The 13903-nt window shown below is 39.0% G+C and overlaps 1 protein-coding gene across 1 annotated transcript in view; it reads right to left on the bottom strand.

Moving 5' to 3' along the window:
- ANKFN1 (ankyrin repeat and fibronectin type III domain containing 1) overlaps positions 1–13903 on the bottom strand; it is a 450535-nt gene that overhangs the window by 420779 nt on the left and 15853 nt on the right. Inside the window, exon 2 of the mRNA XM_072747535.1 lies at positions 13376–13473. Coding sequence (XP_072603636.1) covers positions 13376–13409 — 34 coding nt within the window. The 5' untranslated portion in view covers positions 13410–13473. The remainder of the gene's footprint in view (positions 1–13375; positions 13474–13903) is intronic.

The following is a 13903-nucleotide window of genomic DNA, read 5'->3' as shown; positions in this document are numbered from 1 at the left end:
TCTACAGAAGGAAGAGTGAGAGTCAGTGTGTTACACTGAAGGATAGGCTCAAGGATCATGGAGATGTAGGTATAAATCCTGCTCCACCATTTATTGGAGGTGAATGTAACCAAGTCCTCAGTTTTCTTTTGCTCCATTTTCTTTCCAGAAAAATAGAGATAATAAGTCTATCAGTTAGGAACCTGAGCTATAGAGTGCAAGAAATACCCTGATTTACCTGACTTGATACAGAAAATATCTCCCATAGCAAGAAGTTCTTGAGTCAGTGAGTTAGCAACTCGACATCATCGTAACATCAGATTTTTTCCCCTATGTTCTGTCACCTGTCCAAATTCCCTCGTTGTCATAAGAGTGCTGAAGCAATCCTAGGCACCACACACACACAGATATGACAATGATCAGTGGAGGAAGGAGGGGTATGTTATTCCTATATATCTCTAAGCTAATGAAGGAAATTTTTCTCAGCAGTCCTTATGCAGCCTGCTCTTCATGACTCATTGGCTAGAAATGTGCTATATGTCCATGCCCAAGCCAACCACTGGCAAGGGGTACTACATTATTAGAATGGCTTGGTTTTGTCATGATTCACCCCTCAGGCTGGGGCTCACTTCAACTACAGCATAAGACAATTGGAGAAGGGTGGATAGTTCAACTAAAATTGTTAAAAATTAGGAAGGTAGGGATAAATTGTTGTTCAATAGGCAATATAGTTCTGTGTAATACCTTAGTGTCTATATTCCAGGATTGTAGTCAGTATTTATTGTAATATCTGTAATATGGCAGCCACTGCATATTTTGTACAATCCTTTGCAAACTCTTTAAATCTACTGGTACAACAAATCCATTTGACTAATTATTAAAATCAGTCCTCAAAGATCTGTACTGACTAGCCCAACAGGAGGTGCTATTTGTAATTAAACATGATGGAGTGGAACTAATTCTTTTTTCAAATGTATGAAGTTAGATTTCACCTGTATCAGTCCATAATCTGCTTCCTCAGGTTCAGTCAGAAGGAGTTAAGTTTTACTATCTTTTTGAGGTAGTGTAGCTGTTAAATATATGAACACCAGAATTAGACAAGCATCAGTTCAGATTTTGCCTTTACCATTTACTGTCAACATTAAGCTTTCTAATCTTTGTTTTTACATCTTTAACACAGGGATAAAATAATATTATATTATGAATATTGAGTGAGATAAACAAAATGTGAACATTTGTGGAACATAGTGTATGTTCCATAAATATTAGTTCCTTCTGCTCTTATCTAGCTCATGTAGTGGTCAAGAAGATGAAATGAGATAATGCATCTATAGCTATGGAACACAGTAAATAGTTAATAAATAGCATCTATTATGTTTGCCATAAGCCAGAACAGTAGCTGCCTTTATTAATACCATGGAGTTTTTTTCCTACGTTTTGATTGGTGGAACCATGCCACTCCAATCATGCTACAGGTATTAATTTTTTAGACAAAACACATGGTTAGTGTTTCAAATTACTGACTACTCCCTTCAGGGCCTGTCATGTTACACTAAATGGTCTGGTGTGGTCATTCACCAAACTAATAATTAAATGCTGGAATTTTGCTAAAACAAGTTACAAGCAAAAGATATTGGTCTTCAGCCTATACCCAGAAATGGATGTTTTGGAAACTATATACTTTATCCTTTTGAAAAGTTGACTTGTCCTTAATCCCCCCTAACTGTCTTTATTTATTGAATTCTGCAATCCAGCGGGCTCTGATGTCCACTGTAAAAAAGAGTGGTTTCTTTGCATTTCACTCTTAACAACAACAACAAAATATCTTTCATAAGAGGTTTCAATAGATCCTGACATAACTAATGTCACTCTGACACAGACTGCTTTAAATTACGGAGTAGAGAGAGTCTTTGTGGTGAAGACTAACACACTGGTTATGCCAAGAAAGAAGGAAGAGTTTAAAAATGGGTTTTTAGGATGGAATGGAAGGAAAATGGGGTGGGGTATTTGCTGAAAGAACCAAGGTCAATAATGGCTCCCCCATTTCTAGTTGGGAGAGAGATTAGAATTATAACGCAGCTGAAGCTTCAGTCTGCTCTTCCTCTATTTTTGCACCTTCAAACTCTTCAGTCAGCCATACTCCCAGTGACATCCTGGGAAGCACACACCAATCATTGAGACCTCATTACTAGGAGCCTCCTGAAGGAACACTTGCCTCAAAGACTTCATCCAATGATGTGGTCAAGAAAATAGCACTAGAATTGATTGCAAATCTCCTCTAAGAGATTATTGGTACCAGTCTCATCATGTCTCCCATCCTAATTTCCCTCATTCACCTCATCAGAAGTCTAAGTTTCTGCTATTATCCATGATCATCCAAAATTTCATCCTCATCTGCTCTGTAAATCTCATGATTTAAATCTGGTGGACAGTCCCTACGATGGCCTCCTGGTGATTCATGTCTATGCATAGTCCTCTTCTATGTTGAATAAAGCTGACTTGTACAACCAATAGAATGTAGCAAAAATGATAGAGGGACTTCCAAAGTTAGATTATAAAAGATATTAAAGCTTCCATTTTGTTCTCTTGAATTGCATACTTTGGGAGGAAGCCAGCTGTCATGAGAGGCTATGTAAGCAGCTCTACGGAGAGGTACACATGGTGAAGACTGAGATCTTCTGTCAAAAACAAAGTGACTGGAGTCATCTTGGAAGTAGATCCTCCAGCTCTGGTCAAACCTTCAGATGACTACAGCCCCAGCTAACATCTTGACTGCAAGCACCTGGTAAGTGCTGAACCAGAGCCACCCAGGTAAGCCACTACTGAATTCCTGGACCACTGACACTGGGAGATAACAAATGTTTAATGTTTAAGCCATTACATTTGGGAGTACTTTGTTATACAGCAACATACCCTCAACCAGTGCTCACCTTCTCATCCTTCTCAAATCCTAGGCCATGCTTCCTCAAATTCCTGATATGTTACCTTTTAAGAATATACTCAGCCCTTTGTCTTAGCTGAAACTTGGTTCTCTCCAAATGACATTGCTTTTGTTGTAGCTCTGTAATATAATACCCTCAGCTGCAAATAGGAGAATGACTCAGTGGTTTAAACAGTAAAGACACTTAGTAATCTCATACAGCAAGAAGTCTACAGAAAATTGTCTTTAGGTTTGGGGCAAATCTCAGTGTTGCTCAGATTGTTTCTATCTTTTCACTCTGTTAACCATAGCATATTGACATTTTGCCTGTATGTTCATCATTCCATAGTCGCACAATGGATGCTATGCATCACATCCACATCCAGAACAAAAATAAAAAAGAAAGATGACTACAAAGTCACTTCTCACAATCACTCTTCTGATAGAATAAAAACTTCTCCAGAAACCTCTCAAAAACTTCTTCAGAAACCTCCCCACAGATTTCCATTTGTATCTGACATTACAACCTTTCTAATATAGCAACTCTCTGATATACGGTCTTCCTCCATGTTTTTTCAAACATGGATACTTAATACCATTTGAAGTTTGTATTTATTTGTTTCTTTTTTAAAAAATATTTTATTTATTCATGAGAGAGACACACACACACACACACAGAGGCACAGACACAGGCAGAGGGAGAAGCAGGCTCCATGCAGGGAGCCTGACATGGGACTCGATCCCGGGTCTCCAGGATCATACTCTGGACTGAAGGTGGCACTAAACCACTGAGTCACCCAGGCTGCCCTATTTGTTTCTTATCTGCCTCCCTTCATTAGAATGTAAGCATGGCTTTTGTGTTTTGTTCAGCACCTAGAACCATGCTAATATGTAAGCAGGTGCTCAAAAATGCATTTTGTTAAATGAACGTCCATTGGCCATAACCATTATCATAGCCACCCTTAGGTATTAAAAAGGTTACACAAGAAAGTATTGGCAAAGGGGAATGATACTGACTTTGTGACCTTAGACAAAGCATTATTAATCCTCTAGTACTTGATACGTGATTGAGATTTTTAGGCAAATAGGAAAAGATGAGGAGATGGCTATTAGCTAAAGAACCAACAGAGTCTGCTCAAAGTCCTCTCAAGCAGAGAGGACTGCATATCTTAGGATAAAGAGGTAAGGTCAATATCCCCCCTGCTCCCCATTCCCACGTTTAAACTGAAATTTCTGTTCTTTCTTGCCAAACCCTTTGTTTATTTGAGGTTTACCCCCTGCAGATATACTCTCCTTGCTGCTACCATTTATCTGGCCATTTCTCATATACTGTAATAAATGAACTCTGGTTCATGTTCTTCCTCGTCATCCAATTTTAGTCATCAATCTTGCTGATTTCAACATCCATGTAGGCAATCCATCTAATACCCCAGCCTCTTTGTTTCTCACCATGGCTCTGAAGACCACTACCTCAATACCCAAAACATTATTCTTCAATGTTTCTCTTTGGTATCATGGTCTGGGCTTGTCCAAGAATACACCACCTCCTGATCAGGACCATAAGTATCTTACGTCTGATCATCACTCTCTATGCTTTCAGTGTGCCTTCTCAAGCTCCTCACTAACGATAGTTGTTCAGTCTCTTCATATCACTCAAGCCATAGAGTTCACCTCTGAAGAAGTATCCTTACTCCTATCTAAGATGATTCTTTCTCATCTTCCTTTACCTCCTCAACTTTGCATCTTTGCTCATCCCCCTCTCTCCCACCTTATCAATTTTTACCTCTCAGTTGGGTCATTCAGCAGCATTCAGATGATTCATTCTGGTACATTCCTTAGAGCGAGCTGGTCTTGGGTCACCTAACCTCCTTGGAAAGGCCCTGCTTGACCCTCCTATTTAAATAGCTGTCATTTCCTTGGCAGTCATTATTGCTCCTATAACTTCATTTTGTTTCCTGTACAGTACTTATCACTCTATATAATTATCCTTTAGTTAATTAATTTATTGTTTGTTGTTTATTGTCTCCCCTCACCCAATAGGCTATAAATCCAGTGAGTGAAAGACCTTTCTTGTCCAGTTCACCCATCTCCTAGTGTGTGTAACGGTGCTGAAACTTCATGGTGCTCAATAAATATCTGATAAATAAATAAGCAAATGGCATTTTTACTCCCCCAGATAAAATACCTTCTCTTGAACTTTCATATTCCTGTCATTCTTACCCTATTTCATGGCTCCCTTTCAGAGGCAATATTTCAAGTGTCGTCCAAAAACTTCTATTTCCATTTCTTTGCCTTCTCTATCTACACTAGACTGGTTTCCACCTCCAATTCTTTAAAAAAAATTTTTTTATTAGTTTCAGAGAGAGAATTTTGTGATTCATCAGTTGCACATAACATCCAGTGCTCATTACCTCCTTAATGCCCATCACTCAACTGTTCCTCCCCACCGCCATCTCCCTTCCAGCAACCCTCAGTTTATTTCCTATAGTTAAGAGTCTCTTATGGTTTGCCTCCCTCTCAATTTTCATCTTATTTTATTTTTTCCTTCCCTTCCCCTATATTCATCTGTTTTTGTTTCTTAAAGTCCACATGAGTGAAATCATACAGTGTTTATCTTTCTGGGACTGATTTTGCTTAGCATAATACCTTCTAGTTCCATTTACGTTTTTGCAAATGGCAAGATTTAATTCGTTTTAATGGCTGAGTAATATTCTAATTTATATATATGTATATAATATTCTAATATATATATATACATACACATATGTATGTATTAATCTTCTTTATCCATTCACCTGTCAATGGACATCTGGGCTCTTTTCATATTTTGGCTATTGTGGACATTGCTGCTATAAACATTGACCCAGCAATTGCACTACTAGGTATTTAGCCAAAGTCTTCCACCTCCATTTCACCTCCTCCATGTTCAGTGGCAATAATAACCTTCTGGTGCCAAATTTGGTGGCCAATTTTCAGTTGTTGTCCTTTTAGATTTTCATTGTTATGAAACAGTATTTCAATATGAAAATCAGATCCATAATGAACAGTGCAGATGTAGATCACTTCCATAATGGCAGAGAGTGCTAGATCCTTCAGCAGCATTTAATATTCTCATGGTTTGGCTCCTTCCTTGTTAGACTTTCCTTCTCTGTCTCCTCTGAAGCATCCTTTTCTAAATATATTATATATATTCCTAAATATAGGAATACTTCATGGCTAAGTTGTAGGCTATCTTCTTAAACTTTCTGAATTCCCTTGGTAAACCTATTCATTCCTATTATTTTAAATGACACCTATAAGCTGATGACTCAGGAACTTTTATCTCCCATTCAGATTTTTTTCTTTTGGGCTCCATATTCATACAACTAACAACCTACATGATAGTTCAAATCCCCCATGTCCAAAAGCAAACTCTTGATCTTCTTCCTAAATATGTTTGTCTCCTCACTCTTCACTATCTTGGTAATGGTATCACCATCTACCCATTGTTCATACCAGAAACCTGCAAATTGGCCTGGTTTCTTCCTTGACTCTAGACCAGACCATGCAAGTCCTAGCTCTTCTTCCTCCATACCTATTTGCTCTATATTTACTATACTATTTATTATATTTTCTATAAGCCTATATATTACATAGTGTTGTATATATACTACATATATATATCCATCACACACACACACACACACACACACACACACACACACACACACTATCCCTTAGCTAGCACAAGTCACCATGATGATTTCCCTAAATACACCATAATCGCTTTACTTTTCCTTCAAATACTGTCATCATGGAGCCACCAGAGCAATCTATTTCTATATATATCCTGTCACCTCTGGCTTTTCACCGAATCTAGAATGATACCCAAATTCATTAACATGACTTCAATTCCCTGTATGATCTGCTCCTGCCTCTATCTGCAACTTTTTCTATGACTTTCTTCCCTAAAGAGAATACTTCTAGCTGAACAAAAGTTATTTCTGTCCTTGAACACAGTAAGTATTTTACTGTCCTAGGCACTTCACATAGTCTTTTCTCTGCCCTGAATACCTTTCACAAATTCTGTCCCTGACTGGTTCCTTCACATCCCAGATCTCAGTTTAACTGCCTTTTTTCTCAGAGAGAACCTTGTCTCAGACCAACCTACTTCCTCTAGTTTCTCCTTTGAGTTAAAATAAATAACAAACAAATAACGAATATAACATACACTACTATGAGAAAGAATAATTGGGGAGTCTGCTTAGAAATTAAATATGTTAAATACATAACTTAATCTTTATAACATTCCACTGCAAGTTGACCGTAAATGCTCCAAAGAGTGATGGGGAATAAACCTTTAGCCCCATAACTCACTGCATCAATTAAATGAGTAGTAGTAATAATAATACTCCCTTTTGTTCACATCTTTGGCAATCAAAACACAAATATGACTTTTTCAACTAATACTTAGCTTTCAGTTTCACAGTATCCCAGTTTGTTTTGCTAACCCAAGTTGTATGTCCATGTATTTTGCTGAATTCGATGAATTTGCTACAACGGTAACTTCTGGTGGAAATGACCAAATCTTTGCGCCTATGTTCCAAATTTAGCAATAGATCATGACACTCAGATATTTCTTCAGGGAGTATTAATTGCAGGGGGAAAGTGATGGCATCTTATTTAGGTTGTCTGGAAAGTCAAAGGAAGATTATAATTTATAGTTACTATGGTAGCTAATTATACCTTCAAGGATATGCCAGTTGCTGCTAAAAAAAAAAAAAGGCTTTGATCATAGATGAGACCCTTGTTGGGGAATCAAAGAAAATAAGAGAGCGGAATTTGTGAATTTGCCATCTTGAAAAATGTGTGGCTATGGAAACCAAATTTCTCTTTGGATAAAAAGTAAATTCAAATTGGTTTCTCCAAGGTGCTAACATTCACATCAAGGTTCTAATAGCATAAGAACAATACCGTAAAATGCTAAACCATGTGTTTTTATCTGTCTCTCTCTTTACCATGTGGGTCTCTTTTATCCAGGAAAGTGGACATCATTCATCACATTCATGGCTTTTAAGCTTAAAAGGTTTGATCCAGGTTACACCAGAACAAGAGAGACCTGGAAGAAAATGCCATTAGGCAGAACTAATATTCCTGCAAAACACTTCTGCCTCTATGCAAATTTATATAAAAATCTTCTGAGCTCGGGAGATGAGGGGTACAAGGAGAAGGGAGAGCTGCAGCCAGGTCCGGAGGGCTCTGTGCTCTGCCTCACCCCTTTGGATGGAGTCCAAGTCCTGGGAGGGTTCAATGAGAGAAGGGATTTGTGTTTGCTTCCTGATGAGGGTTTCAGAAAATTATCAAGTTCTAGGAAGATCTAAGCTAGTCTGCCAAGTTTTGTACGACTCCAGAATGGTGTGAGAAAACATTTGAAAACTCTCCAGATAGGGGAGCAAAAGGCTATAGAAGAACTATAAAGAGCTGGATGGATTGAGAATGGTAAAGTTTATGACCAATAGCTGAAGAATATGGCAGGACAGAACAGATACCAATACCAGTGATTGGATACCACCCTCCTCCTCCCACCTCCCCCCATCACTTCATATCTTGAAAGCCCCTCCAAATTTTGGTCCACACAAAGATAAAGGGGCGAGTAAATTTTCATTTGAATGTCTGAACCTAAAATGTCTGCATAAGACTACATTTTCTGTCATATAAGAATTAAGTAGCATTCTAGAAAAATGAAGATGTTACTATATGTTTTGCACACCTGGATTCATAAAGAGTAAAGATCAATTCCAGGCAAGCCATTTGTATCCATTCAGAAAAGAAAATAATTTTAAATCCACAGCCCAGAGTCCTAACCCTCACCATATACTTCAGAAAGACATATAGAGGATTCAGGAAACCCATCATCATCATTATTAATTACTAATGCTGAGATACTTTCATGAAGTTAAGTTCTCTCTCTAAAAGCCCTGCTGAGGTACCCATGATTTACCGAATAAAAACTCAGCTCCTTTGTATGATATCCAAGGGCCTCAAAAATCAAATCCCATCCTACCTAGGTAGCCCTGCATAAAATCCCTCAGGATGGTCTAGGTTCCAACCACAGAAGAAGTGCCCCATCCTAATCCTGTAACATCATTTTACTCTCTATGGCTTTCCTGTTTTCGTTCTCTTACTTTGCATTGTTCTCTCCACCCAATGCTTGTTTAATACATAAGAGCATTGACTTTGGAATCTATCAGACATGGATTAAAGAATTCAATTTCTGATTCTTCAACTGACTAGCAAGGCAACAAGTTTCCTCTTGTGGAAACATATTAGACACTAATGTATGGGATGATTGTGCATTATAATTAGATAATGAGTTGAAAATTAATCAATGAAATGGCTAATGCATGAACCTAGTACACAGTAACGCTTTTCTTTAAAAAAATGTGAGGCTATAATTAGTAGCATAAAATAAACCTTTTTTATTTTATGGTAATAAATTTACGTGGCTCAGCAAGTAGGCTTGAGTTCCCTGGTGGCAAGAGTTGTTATAATCTGCACTGTCTGTCACTTAAACCAGGCATTCAGTAAATAGCAATGGAATGTATGTTTGGATTAATATTCAAAGCTCAGTTTAAACTATCAGAGTTTTAACATACTTGACTAGTCCTCTCTGATACCCCAGGCAGAATTAACAGCTTCTTCCTCTAGGAGCTGCTAATGCTTCCATATGCCTCTTATTTCAATTTGCCTTGTTATGAGTTGTTTATATGCTGTTTTCCAATTATTTACATGTCATGCATTTAAATATCCCTCAATAAAATATTAGATATATTCTTAAAAATGTATTTTTTCATCTTGTTAGCCCAGCCACCCTTTCTTAAACTTAAAAACAGAATCTGGGACAGAATAGATGCTCACTTAACACTTTCTAACTTATGCAGAAAACTTCAAATCATCTTTCCTAGTTGTAGGGACTCAACAGTATCGTGTCTGTACTTGCAGGGCAAAGTAGGGTGGGGACTGGAAGTGGCAAATTACTGCGCACAGCTGAGCAGGGTTGTCCTTGACCCCACAAGACAGCTGGGCTCAACATGAGAGGAGAGTTTTCACTTTTGATCTTCAAGATAACATTTTAAAATATAGAGCAACAAGAATTTGAGATAACGTGCATGCTTTCCTTCAATACATGCCATATGGAATCTGAGGCCCTTGGATTAACAAATGTTAAGTCCTACTTACTAAATAAAGACGGCCAGTCTCCTGGAGAACCAACAGAGAAGGATACAGGACACAAAGCATGGATAAGAGTAAAACTTATCCCAGAAGAAAATAGCAAGAATTAGCCCAGAAGACCAGCCCCTTGTTCCCAGCAGGCCAAATCATACTAATTTCCACTTCCAGTGTGCTCCCTATACCATTACTGAGTAGTAATTGTCCCAGGTCCCTGAAAAAGGAATTGGGTGATGACAGTGGCAACCCAGTTTGAACCAGGATTTCTGAGTTACCTGCTCATGCCTGCAGGTAGTCAGCTGAGATGAGGGCTTAGTAAGATGGTTCTAGGTCTCAGTAGAGAGTGCACAGCATACTCAAGCTGCACAGAAATGAGAAGGAAAAAAGCCCTGTGTCCCATTGTATCTGGGGTCTTCTCAGTGGGTCTTCAATAAGTTCCTTCTGGTTCAGGAAGAATTTGGTAGCTGTATCAATGTATTTTCTCCTTCAACCTTCCACCTTGCAGTCACCTCTCTGGATACCCACCTGGTTCCTAATTCACAAAATCTTATTCCAGAATTGAGCCACCAAAATGAATTGTTTTATTATGTAGATGAAAACAGTTGGGACCAGATGCTATGATGCCTGCTGGGATGATGAAACTTCTCCAGAACCCGTCTTTTCCTGCAATTCTTCAGTGCTTTCCATAAAGGTAGAGATAGAAAGGATGATGGAAAAGAAAACTCTAGGGAATCCCTGGATGGCTCAGTGATTAAGCATCTGCCTTTGGCCCAGGGTGTAGTTCTGGAGTCCCAGGATCGAGTCCCACGTCGGGCTCCCTGAATGGAGCTTGCTTCTCTCTCTGCCTATGTCTCTGCCTCTCTCTCTCTCTCTGTGTTTCTCTCATGAATAAATAAATAAAATCTTAAAAAAGAAAAGAAAAGAAAACTCTAGGGACATGCAAATCCCAATAGTTACCACTCTCTACAATAAGATACGTATGTGGATCATGGGTATGTGTTTGAGAAGAGGTATGAATAGCCCAATCACATCACCTTCATTTCAAGATTATGTTAAAGTATAAAATTCTGGAAAGAGAAGCAACACATAGCCTGAATATGTAAGAGACTCTATCAGTAATCTCATATCATTTAACACAAATTGTGTCTTTAAAGGTTATCAAGAACTCCTCTGTGATTCATTTGAGTCTCAGTTGCCCCAGCACTGTGGTTGGGGTATTTTTGTTGGACAGCAAGTAAATGAAAAATCAAGAAACTTTAAGACTTCATTCCAAGCCCATAGAAATATCAACAGAGGATATAGAAAGGGGATCAAACTGTGAGGAGGAAAGAGAATAGAAGGAGAGAGATACACAAAATCACCTCATGAATCCTTTCCTCATATTGATCTTAAGCTGGCCAAAACTCACAGTGGGTGGGTATTAATAAATCTATGTGCTGTCTGGAAACTTGCCATCCCTGTGAGCACAGGGCTCACTGCATTGGGAGAGGAGGGTCATATAAAAAGCATCTGAGATGGAGGAAGAGACAATTCAGGAGCTCAACATTCCACAGTAGCAGGACCTCTGCTGCCTGTGTTTGAGTTTATTTTCATTTAGTTTCCCAGCCAACTGGGCTAAGCTCCAATAGGTGATGTGGCCACAAAGAATATGGCAGTTTGACCAACAAAGGATTTGACCTGTGAGGGCAGCAATCAGGATTTTCAGGGATTGCCAGTGTTCAGCTCATTCTCTATATTACTGACCAGCAGCATGCCACAAGGGCAGCCAAAGAGGAAATGGGCTAATTGGGACTGGAAGAAAGACTCGTGACAATAAATATAAGGTCATAAATTGTGAGAATTTGAATAAACTTTCAAGATCTCACTGAATGCCTGCCCCCACTCGTTCGTAGAATGACCATAATCTCTGATCACTTGGGATAGCTTCCATTTACAACCAGTTGCTCTGGCATAGTTGGCACAGTTATTAACAGCACCTCCTTTCACCTTCAGACATGTCCAACAAATTATCTAGGGACCCATTCATTTGGCAAAATAGAAATCTGAGGTCCAAAGCAGGGAAATTAGTGGAAATGGGTATAGATTTGGAATAGGTCATAGGCTGGTTTTCTATGGCCAAGAAGAAAAAAAGCAAAACAAACAAACAGAACCCAATCTTCACACATGATATTACCTATTTCTCTATTTACCTCTGTGACAAAATTATAAACTCTTCAAAGTCAAAAATCTGTGCCTTAGCCTAAGATTTCTCATTGACAAAATTATAAACACTTCAAGGTCAAAGTCTGTGTCTTAGCCTAAGATTTCTCAATGCCAAGCACATACCAGGCACTTAATAAATATTTGTTTGACTATTACACTTATTAACGTGTACATTATCCCATTTGATTCTCCACTGGCACCATATTATGGATAATACTGAATAAAGATGAGAAAACTGAAAGTCTAGGATATTAAACACTAAGGAAGTTAAGAGTAAAACCACTAAAACCCAGGTCTTCAATGCTTCTTTCCATTACATTATACTCAGTGTTAGAAGGAGTCTAAATGTAGAGAGAATGTTTGCTTAGAGGGATGGAGCCCGGACGAGCCAAGGAAAATGTGGTAGGCAGAGAAATGTCTCTGTGGGCTCAGAGATTTGACTACTGGACCAACAAAATTGTTTTTTGGGGCCCTGTATTTCTTCCAACATGGCTGCTTCTTTGAAAAAAGGAAGCACATCATGTGCCGGCAGCGGGGTGGAAAGGGGAGGTTTGGACATAGCCCAGGATGTAACGAGGGCAGAGACTCAAAGTGGCTGGGTGGAAGCCGAACTGAATGGACCTACAGTGCAGTAGTTAGCTTGGGTCAAGCTACCAAGGGTTTTCCCCTCACACCGACTTCCATAAGACATACCCAGGGCCCCATTCAAAAAAGGATCAAGCCTGGCGTTTTCCTGGCTGTTTACTTAAAAAAAAATTAAAGCTTAGCATTTTGAAAAATGTATTTCTTGGAGACAAATATATTTTGGCCCAACCCACATCCCACTAGAACTTACCACACAAAGTTTCCAGTTCCATCCCCAGGCCACAGCACCACTGTACCATGAAGGGGGATATTTTATTTATTTAATTTCTTTTTTTTAATTCTCCCATTCTAGCTCCTTTAGCAATCAGTTGGTTTGTCTTCTTTTGTCTTGACATTGTTCCCTTTCCTTGCACCCACTGAGTCAGGGCACTATCTGCTCGTTTCCATGAAAATTTTTTTTTCAGTAATGAATAAACTTACCTGACTTGGAGCTATAAATGCCCCCGGGGATCATTGGTAGCTTCCTTGACTTCTTCCTCACCCAGATGTCATCACTGTTCAATCGACTGTAGGCCACCCTAGAAAAGATGTGCACTCCTGTTCAGGTGGGAGGCAACCAAGGGTGGATTGTGGCTTCTCTATCCCCTTCCACATAACCAACCCCCAATCTAGCAGTACAGTGTACAATTATTGGAAGTAACAAGAAAAGAATCCTAATAAAATCTCACACCATGACTCAAATTCCAATTTTCAACAACTGGTAGTAAAGATCTTCCATCTTCATGAACGCACCTAAGAACAGAGTCTTGGTCGTATTCCTCCTGGGCAGTAGAGGGCACTGTGGGCACACACTGGAAGTAGGCCTTTTGTGCCTCAGGAATCCCACCACAGTTAATAGGAATATACTCTGTGGTTGTTGTCCCCACAAATATATCTTTCTTGTCAAGTGGTCCCATAGTTCATCTTGCTGCCATGATTCCATGGAAGCAATTAAAAATGACAACATAA

The sequence above is a fragment of the Vulpes vulpes genome, chromosome 2, assembly GCF_048418805.1.
Source record: "Vulpes vulpes isolate BD-2025 chromosome 2, VulVul3, whole genome shotgun sequence".
In the NCBI taxonomy this organism is placed as follows: domain Eukaryota; kingdom Metazoa; phylum Chordata; class Mammalia; order Carnivora; family Canidae; genus Vulpes; species Vulpes vulpes.
This window is presented reverse-complemented; position numbering and strand designations above follow the sequence as displayed.